Source organism: Rousettus aegyptiacus, unplaced genomic scaffold (assembly GCF_014176215.1).
Source record: "Rousettus aegyptiacus isolate mRouAeg1 unplaced genomic scaffold, mRouAeg1.p scaffold_m13_p_4, whole genome shotgun sequence".
Classification (NCBI taxonomy): Eukaryota; Metazoa; Chordata; class Mammalia; order Chiroptera; family Pteropodidae; genus Rousettus; species Rousettus aegyptiacus.
The window spans coordinates 99,852,905-99,869,970 of record NW_023416307.1 but is presented as its reverse complement, the minus strand read 5'-3'; the positions used below and the strand labels follow the sequence as shown (position 1 = coordinate 99,869,970).

General features: G+C 36.3%; 1 protein-coding gene across 2 annotated transcripts; it reads right to left on the bottom strand.

Annotated features, from left to right (window-relative positions):
- Positions 1–1,767: 1,767 nt before the first annotated feature.
- On the bottom strand, positions 1,768–16,845 carry PROK2 (prokineticin 2). Of its 2 annotated transcripts, XM_016141497.1 has the most exons (4): positions 16,747–16,845; positions 13,257–13,382; positions 3,249–3,311; positions 1,768–1,937 (listed from the first exon to the last, which is right to left on the bottom strand). In XM_016141497.1, exons 1-4 carry the CDS (start codon positions 16,840–16,842, stop codon positions 1,833–1,835), a joined length of 390 nt encoding a protein of 129 aa, XP_015996983.1. In that variant the 5' UTR covers positions 16,843–16,845; the 3' UTR covers positions 1,768–1,832. The 2 variants fall into 2 exon arrangements, with proteins under 2 accessions (XP_015996983.1, XP_015996984.1); XM_016141498.1 differs by lacking the exon at positions 3,249–3,311.
- Between the last annotated feature and the right edge of the window lie 221 nt (positions 16,846–17,066).

The window sequence follows — 17,066 nt, the reverse complement described above, 5'->3', positions numbered from 1 at the left end:
TGATTGACCCATTAAGTTTTCACCACTTACTAAAAAGAGTGTATTGAACATTATGTGAAAAGAACATTTAGCAAGATTGCTGAAGTACCTGTATCTTTACCCAAATTTCACTTGCTGAAGTCTAATTTTTTCCCCCAAAAAAACCTAAGAATTTTTTCTTGAACACAGAGTAAACTGAACCAAAAATAATACTTCTATGACCAAGTATGGTAATTAGTACAGCAAAATGCCATACATTTATGGGACATATTAGCCCTGGGGTAAAGTTACACACAACGTTCAATTGTAAGCCCTGGCTGAGTAAATAACTACAAAAGGAACATTTTTCCCCCCAAACATTTAGTAGGTTGGCATGGTCAAGTTTAGTCAGGTAAACACATTTCATAAGTTGTTTATTTGCAATGTTGAATCCATTTACAATACTTGGTGGGTTTTTCAAGGCCAGGCTACATTGGCATCACCATATGGCTAGCACCTAGCACTCTGCCTAAATACCCATGATGAACACTCCATACTATTCGCTGAATCAATACAGTGAAATCCCATGAGTCCATTCCTGATTACAATCAGTTTTGCATGCCATAATTTTTCTTCATGCTCTAAAAACTTTATTGATTTACATACTTTTTTGGTACTACCTTAAAATTCATGCAAACAGAACTTTCCGATATGTAAAATGAAAACACACATACTGTCAGTGCTATTTTACCAGTTGAAAAGTCTTTACCCATTTTAGGATGTGGGCTATATAAAAATCTGCTTGTAATAAAAGCTGAAGACAACTGTGACAAAAATAAGGATATAATATTAAAATAAATCAAATGATATACAGTACTGTCATTCTGATACAGAATTTTTACACAGCAATATTGATACAGGTACAAATGGCAGGATGTCAAGCAATCCATTACAATAGACTTTTTGGTTACAAATAAAATTTAAATTATAACTCAATACCAATTTAAAAATGGTAACCTGTGTTATGCCAGATTAAAATCAACACTTCCTTTTCAAGTGACATTTTCTGCAACATCTCTAACTAAAGCCTTTAAAAAAATTTAACTTACAAAAAGAAAAGGAAATAAATATAATATTGTATTGGAAAGCCTTTTTTTAAAAAAAAACCCTCAAATTTGCAAATCTAGACTAAATTTTGACTGAAGTCCAAAGACAAGTTCAGTGAAAGTTTAGCAGCAATTCAACCTCCACTCCTTATAAGAGAAGTCTGAAGTGTCTAGTTCAACTACACACTCTTTTCACTGTTTAAGTATCAGGCAAAAGGCTTGATTCTCATCAGTGATTCTATCGGCAAGCTAAAGGATATGGACAAACTACTCCCTCTCACCACCCTACACACACTTTAAAATGTCAGAGGGGTAGAGAGAGAAATGGCAAAGAATAAAGCGAGGTCCTTAAAATTCTTGGAGGAGAGAAAAGAAACCAATGGTGAATAAGAATGTGTGTGTGGTGGGGCAGGGAAGGGAGGAGGAGAGTTTTAAAAAAAATTTCTGTAACGAAATATCAAATTCTTATTCTTCTCATTTTTGTGAAAATGGGTGGGTTATTGGCATAAGAAGGCAAACAAAATCAAAACACAAACAAGGAAATGAGAACCAGTTCCACAACGCCTTGTATGTTACATTTTTTACCTCAAATTAAAATCTTCTTTCAATAAAAAGAGGTCATTTGAAAATCAAAGACAGAAATGTTGCTTAGAAAGTTGAGGAAGCAACAGCATTTCTTCCTGGCATATTATTTGGCACAATCACAAGCAAATAGACTTTACAGACATCATGTGGCTGTTCACATTTAAAATTTCAACTCTAAAGTGATTACTTTCGGGCTAAACAAACAAATCGGTTGAATGAAGCCCGTAAACAGGCTAAGCCTGGCATACATGGACACGTGTGATGCATTCTCCGCCCCAAAAATGGAACCTAAAATAAAAAAGAAAAACCAAGTCAGAACAGGAAATGTAAAAAAACAAACAAAAAAACCAAAACTATTCTTGAGAAACATCTGAATAATAATAGCTAGCACTTATTGAGTGTTAACTAGTAATCAAGCAATATGCTCAACTTTTTATGTATTATCCTTTTCCATCCTTCCAAACACTTTGTGAAGATGACAAATACTTTAATTATACTCATTTTACAATGAGAGACTGAGGCAGAGAGATTAGTAACTTGCCCAAGGTTACATATCCAGAACTTGAAGCCTGGCTGGCAGTTTGACCAGAAAGACTAAGCTCTGACCATCATTTTTAATTCTTTTAATAGTCTCCTGCAACTGAAGCTCCTCAAGAACACCACCATGCCCGCATTTAAATAACAAGCAAATATAAATTCACTGACAATGAGAAATACATAAATTTACACGTTTGCACATCGATGTCAAAGGAATAAAAATTCTGGGGTGGAAGGAATGAAGAGAAACAAGAAGAAAATTAAGGATGGAGGGGAGCTCGATTTCCTGAAATGCTGAAATGGAACAAACTAAACTTCGGCTTAGGGAGAGCCAGCAGTGAAAGTTCGGCTTCATTCCGAGAGTCATTCAATCAATTTTTCTAAGAGCCCTGCCCATGCCATCAATGAAGCTGGGTTGAGGAGGGTCAGCTAGCAACTGGCATTGTGGTTCTCTGTGCCAAGGGCAAGTGGAGCACACTCCAGGTATGTATGCTTTCTAGAGGCAAAGAGTAAAAAAACATCCTTCCTTTCCTAGGAGTGGCGTCTTCTTGAGAATCTGCCTGCTTTGCAAGTGATGTGGAGAAAGTTTAACACCAGGCCTAGAGGTGGTGAGAGTCAATGAATTTGAACGGCAAATCACTCAGATTCAGGGTAATGACAGAGAAGCAAGCTAGTACAGACTCGTGCCTCAGGAATCTTCTATAGTTTGCTCATAGCGGGAAAACGCATCCTTCTTGTTTTTCAAACTCAAATGCTTCATTGGGTGTCATGTTAGTTTATTTCTTATTCTATTCCACCAAAAGAGGCCGCCCCACACCAACTATCTGCCCTTATGAGAAATCTGAGAGGCATCTTCCAAATGCTTTCTTAATAATTTTGTTACACATAAAAAAAAGAAAGAAAGAAAGAAAATCTGTCTGCAGACAGTGGCAGAACCATTCTAAACCTTATTTTTGGGTTGAACTGGTAGTACAGACCCAATTCTATGGTAGTCCAGCAATGGTCAAGGATAATTATTCTGGATGTTAACTTTGAATGGTACCATGCTCATGTTCTTCTTACCTCCTTTTTTCTTTTTCTTCTCTTCCTCTTTCTTCTTTCCTGCCTTCCATTTCCAAAATGGTTCTGGAAGGGCCAGGGAGATGATTGAGATCAATAAATACAAATGGAAGAGAGAGAAGCAGTAGGAGAGTAGGGTATGCATGTGGTGAACAGGCAGAGCCTTCCCAGTTCCTTCGTCTTTTTTAAAAAGACATTACTTTCAAGGCTCTAACATAACAACGGCATCCACACACGGGTACCATGGCCATTGGCACCATACAGACTTGTACTCAGAATGGTTCTGTCACTGTGTGTGTCAAAAGATAGATACCTGGATGGATGGCTTATTTGTTGCCATAGAAATATGTAAGAGAAGGCAGGTGCATCTGGATTGGCTTGGACAATTGCAAATGGCTAGTATGAGAAGCTACAACCAATGAACCTTATGATCTGTTCTGAGACTTTGAAAGCTTCCTTTTTGCCAAGCCTAAAACTGCTGCATGGGACAGAGGTTCTCCATTGGGGAGTGATGTTTCCCCCACATCCCCAGGGGACATCTGACAATTTCCAGAGGCATTTTTGTTTGTCACAACTAAGGAGGCAGTACTATTGACATCTAGTGGGTAGAGGTCAAGGATGTTGTTAAAGATCCTACAATTCTCAGAACAGTTCTCACAGCAAAGAATTATCTGGCCCAAATGTCAGTAGTGCTGAGGTTGATAAAAACTAATACAAGCAACAATCTCATGAAAAAGGAGCCTGAAGTAAGTGAACTGAAAACTATAATAAGCATGTCAAATTGTTACACATGGAAAATACCATGCATTTTTCTTCATTCATTCAACAGATATTTATTGAGTGTCACAAACATATCATTCTCTATTTTAGGTCCTGTGGATATAGCAATGAACAAAACAAAGAAAGCCCCTGCCCATTATCGAGCTTAAATTTTATTTACAAAAGATAGATAACCAGTAAAATAGTTTCAGCTACTAATAAGTACCCTCATAGTGCTTATGGTCCTGTGCATTATGACACTGTGGTCACTCTGGCTTGTCAGCACCAAAAGCAGTCAGAAAAAAAATAACAATGCCAGCGGCCCACCATGGGCCAGGCTTCATAACACATTGTGTATGAATGTCACATCAAACCTATGTGCCAGATTTTCTCTTCCAAATTTTGTTCTTCTCAAATACTACTATGTCTAGACTCCAGACTCTCGTGGAAGGAGACTGGTCTGTTTTATTTATGAGCACATAACACTTAGTCCGGTACATAGGAGACACTCAAGAAAATGTCAAATGCCTATCTCCTTCCCCTATCCCTGCCCCCACCATAGGCTGTGACCTCTCTGAAGGCAAAGGGGCAACCATCTCAGGTCCTGTGACCTTCCCTCACCCCACATACTGCCTCCCACTACTGGAGCAGGCCCAAAATGATTCATACCATTGAACAGAGATAGATTTACCGTGGAGACAAAGAAGCTGGATGCCCTTGTTTGCGAAGAGCCTTTCAGGGCCTGGAAGGAACACTGGCAATGTATTCACACGATCATATGTTTTTGTGAACACTTAAAAATATCTCTATACTATTCTTTTCTTATTGATGGCATCAAAATTGTATAAGCCTCACCTGGATCTGCCCCGACCAACCTCAGCATGATTAGACTCTACAGCAGGTCCCTCTATAACAGGATGCCCTTTTCATATTCTAATCAAACCCAGTCCCTTTTTCAAGTTCCAGTCTGTGTTTCTCTCTTCCTCCCCCAAGCCTTTATTAACTACACCAGTCAGTAGCAATTTTCCTCTTCCCCTTTCATCTGAGAGTTCCTGATGACAAAGACCACGATTTCTGAGAATATGATATGCTCGGGAGATATTTGGCCAATTTCTTGACTGGCCCATTCACTTCTAGATCTACACATATTCTAACAAATCTGATAGGTAGATAGTCACCAATGCATGAGCAATTGTTTACAGAAGACACATATTCGGATATGCAAATATAGTCAAGGAGCTGATCATTCAGTCCAAACTTGATGGTTTATTTTAGAATCAACTACACACTCAATTCAATGTTTCTATTAGCCTAGAACTCCAAATAGCAAATTCCAGAAGTTACCAAGGGAGAATATTCAGGAGTTTAGAGAAAAAATGATTCTTATCCATTTTCAGCACTTTTTAAAAGAGGAAAAAGCACTAAATGATATGAAACAAAATGTTTTTGATTCCTCTCAAAACAGAGTCAATTATGTTAAAGAAAGAAATATGAGATACGTAAAAATCCTAGTCATATGACATTAAAAAAAACCAGTCCTATTATAATTTTATTTGTAATAAAGCCAGTTTTGTTACAACTTCTTTCAATAGAGGTATATAGTTATTTAAAAATCAAATGGTAGAATGGCGCATAAAATAAAAACTAAAAGTCCCACACGCTCACAGTTTCTGGTTTAATAATTATGTATCTTAATTTGGTAAAGTTTTAAATTATTTCTTCCATTTTTTTTGGAATATGTATATATCCATTTAACCCTGAATATATAATTACTTATCTCCTGTTTGTGAGTAGAGGGTTAACATGGGGCCTGGGATGATGAAGGCCACCCTTACACTGACCTGGGCCTTCAACTCCACTGTGTCCTAGGAAAAAAGTGAAGGAAAACAGTTTGGAACAATGGGTTGGCCTCACTTCTTGTCTGGAATTGCACTTAGGTTAGGGGAGCTGCTAGCATGAAGGCCTGGGGTCTCTGGGACTAGGAGGGCATAAAAGATTTGCAAGAAACAAGAGTGGTAGATTCTGTGGATCAAGGGGACCCCCCACACACACACACACCTTGGCTCTCATCTTTGGCAGCCACCAGGACCCCATTGGATGAGAGGGCAAAGGAAGTTGTGTGCTTGTGTAGCTGCTGAGCTCCCAATGAAATGAGGATGCTGTATTCCTTATACTGTGTCCTGTAACTAGGCTAATGCAGTATTAGACCAGTGGTGCTCAATCAGGGTGATTCTCATTATCCAATCCCACCCTCCAAACTCCCCCCAAACCTCTGGGGGACATTTGTCATAGTCTGATGACATTTTGATTGTCACAGCTAGGAAGCAGGAAGAGGCCAGGGATACTGCTAAACATCCAACAATGCATAGGACAATCCCCAACAACACAAACTATCTGACCCAAGATGCCAATAGTGTTCAGATTGAGAAGCTCTGCATTGGACTAAAACACATTTATGTCTTAAGAGTCTCTCTGCCAATGAACCATTAATCACTGTATGATGTTGCCCTAAGTTATCAAGTGTAGATGGTAGTTCTTAACATCCATGATAGGAAAGATGAGGCAATATTATGCTCTATTATTAGAGCATAATTATTAGCATATTATGCTCTCTTCTACATGTTTTTCACTGCATTTTATAGTTATTTAAATTATATTTTAGTTGGTATTTTAAAAAATTTTATACTTCACTCTGAAATTATAATTACATTTATAACGTTTCGCCATAGGTCAATTCTAAAACAGAAACAGGTTATAATTTTTTAAATCTTCCATTTTCTTTTTACATAAACAAAAGACCCAAGTTTTAATTGTAATTTTTTTCTTCAGAAAGGAAAATATATTGCTTAAGTTTTGGAGCACAGCTAAAAAGAAAAAAGAAAAGCAAAACTGGTGCTAAAAATGTTGACAAAAAAATGGGACAAATTTTTTAAAAGATTAATTTTTTGGAGGAAAGAGTAAAGTTGAAAAACTCGCAAAATAATAAGCAATAGCAATTAAAGTAATAATCATATAATTAATTATAAACTTCCAAAGCCAACGGGTAAACAGAATGTGATGGAAAAGGCTGATTTTTGTAAACTCTGACATTAGTAGAAATTAAAATAGAGGTCTTTTAGAAACAGCCAAGTATTCCCTGTAGACATATGATTCAGTAACTTCTTCTTAATTGTTTAAAAATTAATTGTTAAAAATGAAGACATGTTAAAACTATTATTTGCCTAAAAATGTGTTTAGAAAACATGGTCTCTTTAGATGGGCTTATATTTTACTCTACTTTTGAATGATCAAACCTAATGCTAAAAGCCATACAATTAAAAAAAGTATAGCCTAGCAGTCAGTGACTGCAAACTCTACAAGTTCATTAATGCATGTGAAATAAAATAGTAAACCGATTTCACTGGTTATCAATTCCTACATATGGTTCCCAATTTCATTCATTGACTATTGTACACTTTATCAAAATAAACAGACTTTTGTGGCCAATGGCTAAGCCCAACCAGAATGGAAATTATAAAATTAAACAGGTGTAGTGGTCACCCATTCATAGCATTCTGTTTTTAAAACACCAATTACTTGAACAAGTTAATTCATTTTTTTCTTTAACAAAATGGGGGGAAGGAGTAATGAACATATCACATTAAAATAGTGTTTTCTATACAGTGTCTACATTTTTACTATCTACTAAGTCATAAACTTCAGAGCAGAGTTTCGCCAGGATACATTTACAAATTTTTTTCTCTTATTGTTCTGAATACAGTTGAGAGCTATTTTAGAAGAAACTTGATTTTTTTTTTTTACCAGGATAGATTAATTTCATCCAGAATAAGTCACAAATCTGGGATTAAAAATAGGTCACTGAAATGACCTATAAAAATGTGTTTTCCAGAATTAAATGAAATTGAAAATAACAACAACAACAAAAGAATAGAAAAAAATAAGTGCAACAAAGCTGATTCTTTGAGAAGTTTAATAAAATTGACAGACCCCTGGCAAGACTCACTAAAGAAAAAAGAGAAAGGACACAAATAAACAAATCAGGGATGAAAGAGGAGAAATTACGACAGACACCACAGAAATACAAAGGATCATGCAAGAATCCTATGAAAAAATATATACCACCGAATTTAATAACCTAGAAGAAATGTATAAGTACTTAGAAAAATACAACCTCCCTAGACTAAATCACAAAGAATTGGAAAATCTAAATAGACTGATCAGGACTATGGAAATTGAAATAACGATCAAATACCTACCAAAAAGTAAAGTCCAGGACCAGATGGCTTCATCAGTGGATTCTACCAAACATTCAAAGAAGATTTACTAGTACTCTCCTCAAACTCTTCCAAAAAATCAAAGAGGAGGCAATTCTTTCTAACTCATTTTATTAGGCCAACACGATCAAAACCCAGTAAAGATAACACACACACAAAAAAAACTACAGACCAATATCTCACATGAACACAGATGCTAAAATTCTCAATAACATACTAGTGAACTGAATACAGCAACATATTAAAAAGATTATATACTATGATAAAGTGGGCTTCATCCCAGGGGCACAGGGATGGTACAACATACACAAATTGATTACTATGACACACCACATAAACAAATAAAATGACCTTATTATCTAAAGCCTGACCATATCGATAGATGCAGAAAAAGGCCATTGACAAGATACAGAATCTATTTATGATCAAAACACCTTAATCAAATTGGTATAGAGGGAACATACCTCAACATAACAAAGGCCATTATGACAAACCCTAAGCCAACATTATACTTAATGATGAAAAACTAAAAACCTTTCTTTGATCAGGAACAAGACAAGACTGTCCACTATCACCACTGTTATTCAATGTAACATAGATATAAAAGGTATCCAAATAGGAAATGAAGTCAAACTGTCAATATTGCAGATGACATGATTCTCTATATAGAAAACCCTAAAGACTCCATAAGAACACTACTAGAAACAATAAGCAAATACAGTAAAGTTTCTGGATACAAAATCAGTGTTCGAAAATCCATAGCATTCCTACACTCTAATAATGATCAGAAAAAGAAGTGGAAAAAATAATTCCTTTCGCAATTACAACAAAAAGAATAAAATACCTAGGAATAAATCTAAGGAAACATGTGAAGGACTGGTATAATGAAAACTATAAGACCTTATGAAAAGAAATTGAAGAAGATACAAAAAAAATGGAAAGATATTCCATGTTCTTTGATTGGAAGAATCAATATAATTAAAATGACTTTATTACCTAAAGCATTATACAGATTTAATGTAATCTCCATCAAAATCTCATTGGCAGTTTTTAAAGAAATAGAACAAAAAATCATCAGATTTGTATGGGAGCACAAAAGACCCCGAATCGCCAAAGCCATCCTGAGAAAAAAGAACGAAGGTGGAGGCATCACTCTGCTCAACTTCAGATTATACTACAAAGTGACAATCATCAAAATGGCATGGTAGTGGCAGAAAAAAACAGACACACGGACCAGTGGAACAGAATGGAGAATCCAGAAGTAAACCTATGTTCATATGGACAAATAATTTTCAACAGAAGAGCCAAAAACATACAGCAGAGAAAAGAAAGCCTCTTCAATAAATAGTGCTGAGAAAACTGGAAGGTCGCCTGGAAAAGAATGAAACTAGACTATTGTCCATAGCAACACACCAAAATTAACTCAAAATGGATTAAGGACCTGAATATAAAACCCGAAACAATAAATTGAACAGAAGAAAATGTAGAAACTAAACTCATGGACCCTGGACTTAAAGAGGATTTTATGAATTTGACTTCAAAGGCAAGGGAAGGAGAAGCAAAAATAAATGGGACTATATCAAATTAAAAAGCTTCTGCACAGCAAAAGAAACCATCGACAAAGCAAAGAGACAACCATTCAAATGAGAAAATATATTTGCAAACAACACCTCTGATAAAGGCCTAATATCTAAAATGTACTAAGAACTCACACAACTCAATAACAACAAAATACAAACAATCCAATTAAAAATGGGCAGAGGACTTGAACAGACGCTTCTCCCAAGAAGATGTGAAAATGGCCAACAAACATATAAAAAGATGCTCAACATCAATAGCTATTAGGGAAATGCAAATCGAATCCACAATGAGATACCATGTCACACTTGTTAGAATAGCTATAATCAACAGGACAAGGAATAACAAATGTTGGAGAGGATGTGGAGAAAAAGGAACCCTCATACACTGCTGGTGGGACTGTAAATTGATATAGCCGCTATGAAAAACAGTATGGAGGTTCCTCAAAAAACTAAGAATTGATCTACCATATGATTCAGCAATCCTTCTACTGGGTATTGACCCCAAAGACTTGAAAACTCATATCCAAAAAGATATTTTCACACTGATGTTCATAGCAACATTATTCACAGTGGCCAGGACATGAAAACGATGAGAACGTCCTATGATAGATGATTGGATGAAAAAGCTGTAGCACCTATATACAATAGAATATTAGTCAGCAATAAAAAGAAATGAAATACTGCCATTTGCGACAAAAGATAACCATGCTAAATGAAATAAGCCAGAGAGAAAAAGCTGAGAATCCCATGATATCACTTATATGTGGGATATAAACCTAAAAGCAACAAACAAGCAGGACAAACAAACAGAGACCTATGGACATGGACAACGGATTAGTGGTTACAGAGGGTAAGTGGGAGTGGGGGTGTTAGATAGTTAAGGAGTCAACTATAAGACATCTAACTATAGGCGGTAAACAAACAATGCCTTATTGTTGAATTGTACACCTGAAACGTAATGGATTTCAATGTCATCATAATAAACAAACAAACAAACGAAAAACATGATCTTCAAGACAAAAATAACCAATAGTAAAAATTGTAACATCGAGTTCTAAAAACACATTTCAAGTGTGCATCTGAATAGGGGGAAATTTCAGATCTGACATAAAATATCATTTTTTTAGTGCTTCAGTTCTTTTGTCACTTAATTCTACTATGAAAACCATAAACATCTGTTAGTAGACTTTATTATTAAAACTATGATAAAAACAAAAGCATAGAGATGTACCTGTATATTGGAGATCAATGATTTTTTTACTTGCAGAATTAATCTTGTATGAAATCTGAATCAGAAACTATATAGAAACTGGAGAAACAGCTTGTTTTCGTTTGTTTGTTTGTTTTCATTGTTGTTTTTTAAATATCTCAGATTTGGAAAACTCATTGGAACTATAGGATAAAGCAAATTTCAACTCTGGACTGTAACCCCCTCCCCGTGGACCTCTTATCAACACAAAACCTTTTGCGTTGACTAGACTAAAAAATGTTCAAATTAAGCAAAATGACAGCTTTTGTGGAGTACAGAGGTTAAAACCACGCACACAGTGGAGCATTAGAAGGAAGTAATGTCTAGTGTCTGCCCTCTGACCTATCACCTTGTGACCTTGACCTGTTATGAAATCCTCAGAGGCCTAATGTTCCTATGTGGAGAATGTGATAAAAACAAGCCCATTTCACTGGCTTGTTGTGAGTATTAAGTAAGAACTACATGCACAACATTTAGTGCAGAATATGTGGCACTTCACAGCATTCAGCAAGTGGAAACTATTATATCTGTTAATACAAAAATGGTCCCACAGATTTTGTCACTCTTCACTTGTTTTATCAAACAGGTTGTGGGATTTTAACCTTAGGCATGTTAGGATATGTCGATGTTGTACAAAGACAAGATAATTCTTAAAGGAGAAGGCTGAGTTAAGAGTAAGCCTTTCAGTGACAAAGACTCAAATGTACAAAAAAAAATGACTCACATTTGATAAGGGTGATGAAAACATTGAGATCAATGCCAAAGGCAGCTGGACCAGCTTCACCTCCTTGTGGGGGGTTTGGCATTGAGACAGACAATTAATGGTTTAAAACTTTTCTCTGTTCTAAAATATCCAAGAATAAAAGCTTCATATCATGTTTAAAAATGACAGTACAGTCTTGAGTGATAAAACCACAGGGAGGAATATTCTAAATGTAACAGGAAGTATTTCTCAAGGAAACCACAGGATAGCCTTATTCAGTCTTCAGATAAGTCCAAACAACCAGAGTCCTTATTACATACACCTCACAGAGCTAAATATAAGCCAATTTATTTCATTACATTTATTTCAAGAAAGTCAAAATATTAACTGTCATCTGCTACTGTGGAGTACAGGGAAGATGTTTGATTTACTACAGTTTTAAACTCTATACCACACGTGGAAAAAAAAAGATAGAAGGTAGAATTCAGTTTTCTTTCATAACATAGAGAGAGAACACTGTACAGAAACTGAGCTCTGCCTCCAACAAGCCACCTGGGCCAAGGCATATCCTTCAGTGCCTCTAGACTTCACTTAACTGTTGGGTAAAATGAGGATGTGGGACTAGGAGAGCAAGGCATTGCAACCCAGCATCCATGGGAGATTTCACTAAGATCATACTGTGCTTTCAAAGTTTTGAATCTGAAGGGCAAGGACTCTCTAGGCTCCCCACACTTTTCTGCTCCCTCCTGCCTCCCATCCACCACCTCCTGATGCACTGTAAACCTGTTTGGCCCCTGCAGACAGGATAGTCTGCAAGATAACCTCTAGAGCCCCGTCCAACTCTGCCATCATATGGTCATACCACTTATTGTCAATAACTTTTCAAAAATATTAAGTCACTATGATATTTAACTGATAATGAAATACAATGGAAAATTAACAATCATTAACCTCTAGGATTGTGAACAATCTATCCTTTAAATAGAATATTATTTATGATTTTCTGAAACACAAAACAAAACACAACTTATTTACATCTGTCTTCTCAGTAAGTCTGATATTAAAAGTCTTTAAGAACTTCTATGCTCTGATTTCTGTAAAGAAGTATACAGTGGTCTTATACATGCATACATACATACATACATATATGTGTATACATATTCCTAAATGTTTTTAGTAAATGCCTGAGTTTGAAATTATTTTTATGAAATGTCTTTAATGCCACTAAAGCAATTATACAAAAATGATCACTAGAATAAGGACGTTAGAGAACACAATTCTTTAAAATGGAAGGGGAGAGAAAAGAGGAGGTGATTTTCCGTTGTCATCTTTTCTAACTTCCAATTTCAAGCACATTTCCCTGGCCTTCACATCAAACAGGCCTTGCTTGGTGTTAGGGCACCACAACATAAGAGAACCAACATGAATATAAATATACATACTAACTTTACGAGTCAGTGGATGGCAGCTGTCTCCTACTTTGCCCATAGGTGTACAAATCCTTATGCTCTTAACCCAGATACTAACAGCACAGCACATGCCTCCACCACACTGGGGGTCCTTGTCGCAAGCCTGAAATTAAATAAGCACATAAATATAAATAGTGGGGAAAAGTCTTGCTGAGGAAATCTAAAATTAGCAATAAAATATGCACTTTAAATATCCAACTGTTACCATATTAACAATCACATATGCAGAAAAAGAACTGTAATCTTCATTTGCTTGTACATATTTACCATAAAATCTAATTAGAAAAGATTTTCCTGGTTTTTAAAAAAAATGGTGTAAAAAATTGCCAACATGTTATAAAAATCTTAAACAAACACAAGATTTAAAAAAATCAGCTGTTGTTTTCTAATGTTTTATGGCTAGATTGGCTTTGAACTTGACGAATGAGTCTATATTACTCTTATACTACACATGGTCATTAGGAACTATATGAATCAAATCATAAGATTTTATTACTATTAACTGGAGAATACATTGGGCCCAATTTTAAAAAGAGATTTAAATAATCTATATGCAAGACATGAAATGCTCAGACTCATAAAGGCACTGAAGTAAATTTCAGAAGTACACATTTTCCCTTTCATATATTTGTATTTTGGTTCATGACACTTGTTTCTCACACCACTGGCTTGATTTTTACCATTTCCTCTTTAAAGAAAGAAACCTCATAGGTTAAGAATGGACAGGCCAAGACTTTTCCCTTTGTTACCCTTTTTTCCCCCAGTGAATAACTTGCAAAAAGAGAATTATTGGCTTAGAATATACATATGTGTACATTACAAAATCAGCCGAACTATTTTATCAGATCCATTAGATTAGGAAATGCAATTATCAACAGTGATTACTCACTCAAGTCACTTGTTCTCAGTATAAAAAGTAAAAATACATATAATAATCTAAGAATCAACTATAGAGGAATTTGAATTTCCATATTCTACCAACTAGAAATAATGAATTCTAAATTTATTTGCATGAGAATAGATCTGAAGAACAATTGTTCTTTCCTAGCATCAACAAAAAATAGGATGCTTTGTTTAAATGGTGTTCAGTAATCTGTTTCGCTAGCAATAAAGTAAAAACATTCTGTGTTACATATCTAAGAAACTAAAAAGTCTATAATTTAGTTGCAAGTTTAATTGTACATATATTGGTAACGGCTAAAGTATTCCTTCAAAGTTCTTTTGGGGACAGCCATAACTTCTTAAAACAAATATATGGGGACACTCTTATTCATTACTTTTCATTAAAAGTGACCAATTATCTTGCTTTAGAATTGATCTATTTCCTTCACTAGAAATTTTTTTTTCAGTCTATGTAAAACAAGCATCTAGATAAAAACTACAATTCTCACCTTGGAGTGTTCGAACATTTATAGAAAAACATCTAAGCATTTCCATTTCCCCACTTTTATCTGTACTACAGAAATCATGTATACATGGCCATTACATTCCATAAATAAGATGTTCAGTACATGATCTTTTCCAATATGGTTTAAACAAATTGATGTGAACATATAGTCATTTTATAAATTACATTTATTACCACACAAAAAGTAAATATTTAAGGTGGAAGTTTCAGGCAGTATTTTATTTCAGCAGTGTTCAAGACCTTGAATTCTGAAGCCCCACAACCTCTTTTTATAAGACAATCAAAATCCAGCCAAAATCTTTTAAAGTTCAATCAATCACTTGGATGTTTAACATCCTATAGACAATGTGTCTAGATAAGTTACTTAGATTTTCCTATGACTCCAGATGGTTTCTTTCATGAAGACATAATTCCATTTCTTTATTGCCATGTTGCATTAGGGAATTTTAAAAAATTCCCTTTTCATAACCCTGATTAAAATGACAACAACAAAAGAGCACACACAACTATATAACAAGCCCAGTCTAAATCTAACAGAGAAACATCTAGTGTGATAAAAATTTCATTTTGTAACAAGAAGCTTCAGTTCTTAAAAATATTTACAAAGAACTGCATAGGTTTATATATTTTTAATTAGACAGCTGTTTCCTAATGCCTTTCATCCTTAAACCACTGCAGATCTATTCAAACTGTGTTGTTCCATGAATGGAACAAAAAGATACTTATATTGCAAAAGAATTTTGGGCTCAGAGGATTAGGAGAAATTTAAAATGAGTCAGCAGGGAAAGAGGGGGAAAAACTAATCATGTTTCAATTCTCATGTACTAGAAAGACGTGTAAAAACTTTTTTTCAATTACACAGGCTGGCTACTGACAGAGCTATACAAATATATTTTGTAAAAGAAAAAAAATCCCTAAACTATTTTAATAAATATCACAGCACTTATAATTATCTCTTGGATAGAACCAAATACTGTTATAGTACAAGGGCTTAAAATGTGCCCTAAATCTATTAATTAACATGGAAACAATAGAGCTTTATTTTCTCAAGACAATAACATTTTCCTTAAATATAAATGTTATTTCATTATCTATGTATCATTATTTGAGACATATAAGTTTTATTTATGAAATGATTTAATGGAAGCATAAAATAATTCCATGCTTGGAAAAAAAAGAATAATGCAGTTGAACAACCAGGAAATGACAGAGTTTTGGCACTGTTGATGAAAAGTAGACTAGACTTTTAAATTTTGTACTGTAAACTTATCCTTCAGATCTGCACTAAAAAAAACTGTTGGTGAGAGTAGGAGAAAACTGAACTAGTTCCTACTTCCAAAAATGATGAAGACACCTTCTCTAAGTTGAAATATTTACATGGCCACCTACTCCATAATTATGCCGGAGCACTGGAGGTGCTTTATAAGAAATTGGAAATGGAGACTTTTAAGGAGACTCAAGAGGCTGAAAAAAAAAAAAGACCTGGGACACAGAAGGAAACGTATGCATTGCTTTTCAAAACGCACACATGGCCTCAGACAAAGTTATTTCAAAGGGTTTCTGCGGAGGATGCATGCGGAACAAACTCTTCGCCTACAGGAGTAGGACTCTTGGGATGTGGGATATTCGTTTTGCGCCTTTGCATTTCAGAAACGGGCCCTCAAATTTTAAGATTCCAGGTTGGAACTCCTCAAAAAAAAAAAAAAAAAAAAGTGCTTGAGAAGCTCTGAAAGGAAACTTCCAACTGAATAGAAAAACAAACAAAAAACGAGTGAGGCTGTGTAAATAAGGGAGACACACGCAGGAAAAAGTGGTCATTAAGGTAGTGGGGTGAAGCTTTGGTCACTTTTTCTTCCAGAGTGCGTCAAATGTCCCGCGCCGTCTGCTGCTTTGGAGCAGACCACTTTTCTAAATGCGCCAAGAGGCAACTGAGGCAGGTGTGCCCGCTCGGAGTGTCCCTCCCCACGCCCCTCGCCTCCTCTTTGCGGTCCCCTTCCTGAGCTCCCTGAGCGCCTCGCGGGCGCGCCTCCAGGCAAACAGGTGCGCCGGGACCGCTTACCCCGGTGATGACGGCGGCGTCCCCGGCGGGTGGTGTGAGCCGCAGCGGCGGCAGCAGCAACAGGAGCAGCAGCGGAGCGCAGCGCGGGCTCCTCATGGCGCCCTCGGGACTGGCGGCGGTTGGGGGCCGTTGGGGGCGTGGGGCCCGGCGCGCTCACGAGAGCGCGGAGCAGCGGGCTGGCGGGCTGGCGGGCAGCTCCCGCGAGCCTCCGGGCCGTTATAAAGGCGAGCGCAGCGGTGACTCACGCCCGCGCCCGCCCGGCAGCCGGCGCAGGGGGCACGGCACGGGCACACCCCCACGCTCACACGCGCGCCCACCCG

Excerpts from the sequence above, each read along its gene's own strand:
- PROK2 (XM_016141497.1), bottom strand. The coding sequence starts at position 16,842 with ATGAGGAGCCCGCGCTGCGCTCCGCTGCTGCTCCTGTTGCTGCTGCCG. Across the intron at positions 13,383-16,746 it reads ACGCCGCCGTCATCACCGGG|GCTTGCGACAAGGACCCCCA; the intron begins GTAAGCGGTCCC and ends ATTTAATTTCAG. Across the intron at positions 1,938-3,248 it reads GAAGAAAAAGAAAAAAGGAG|GTTCCATTTTTGGGGCGGAG; the intron begins GTAAGAAGAACA and ends TTTTTATTTTAG.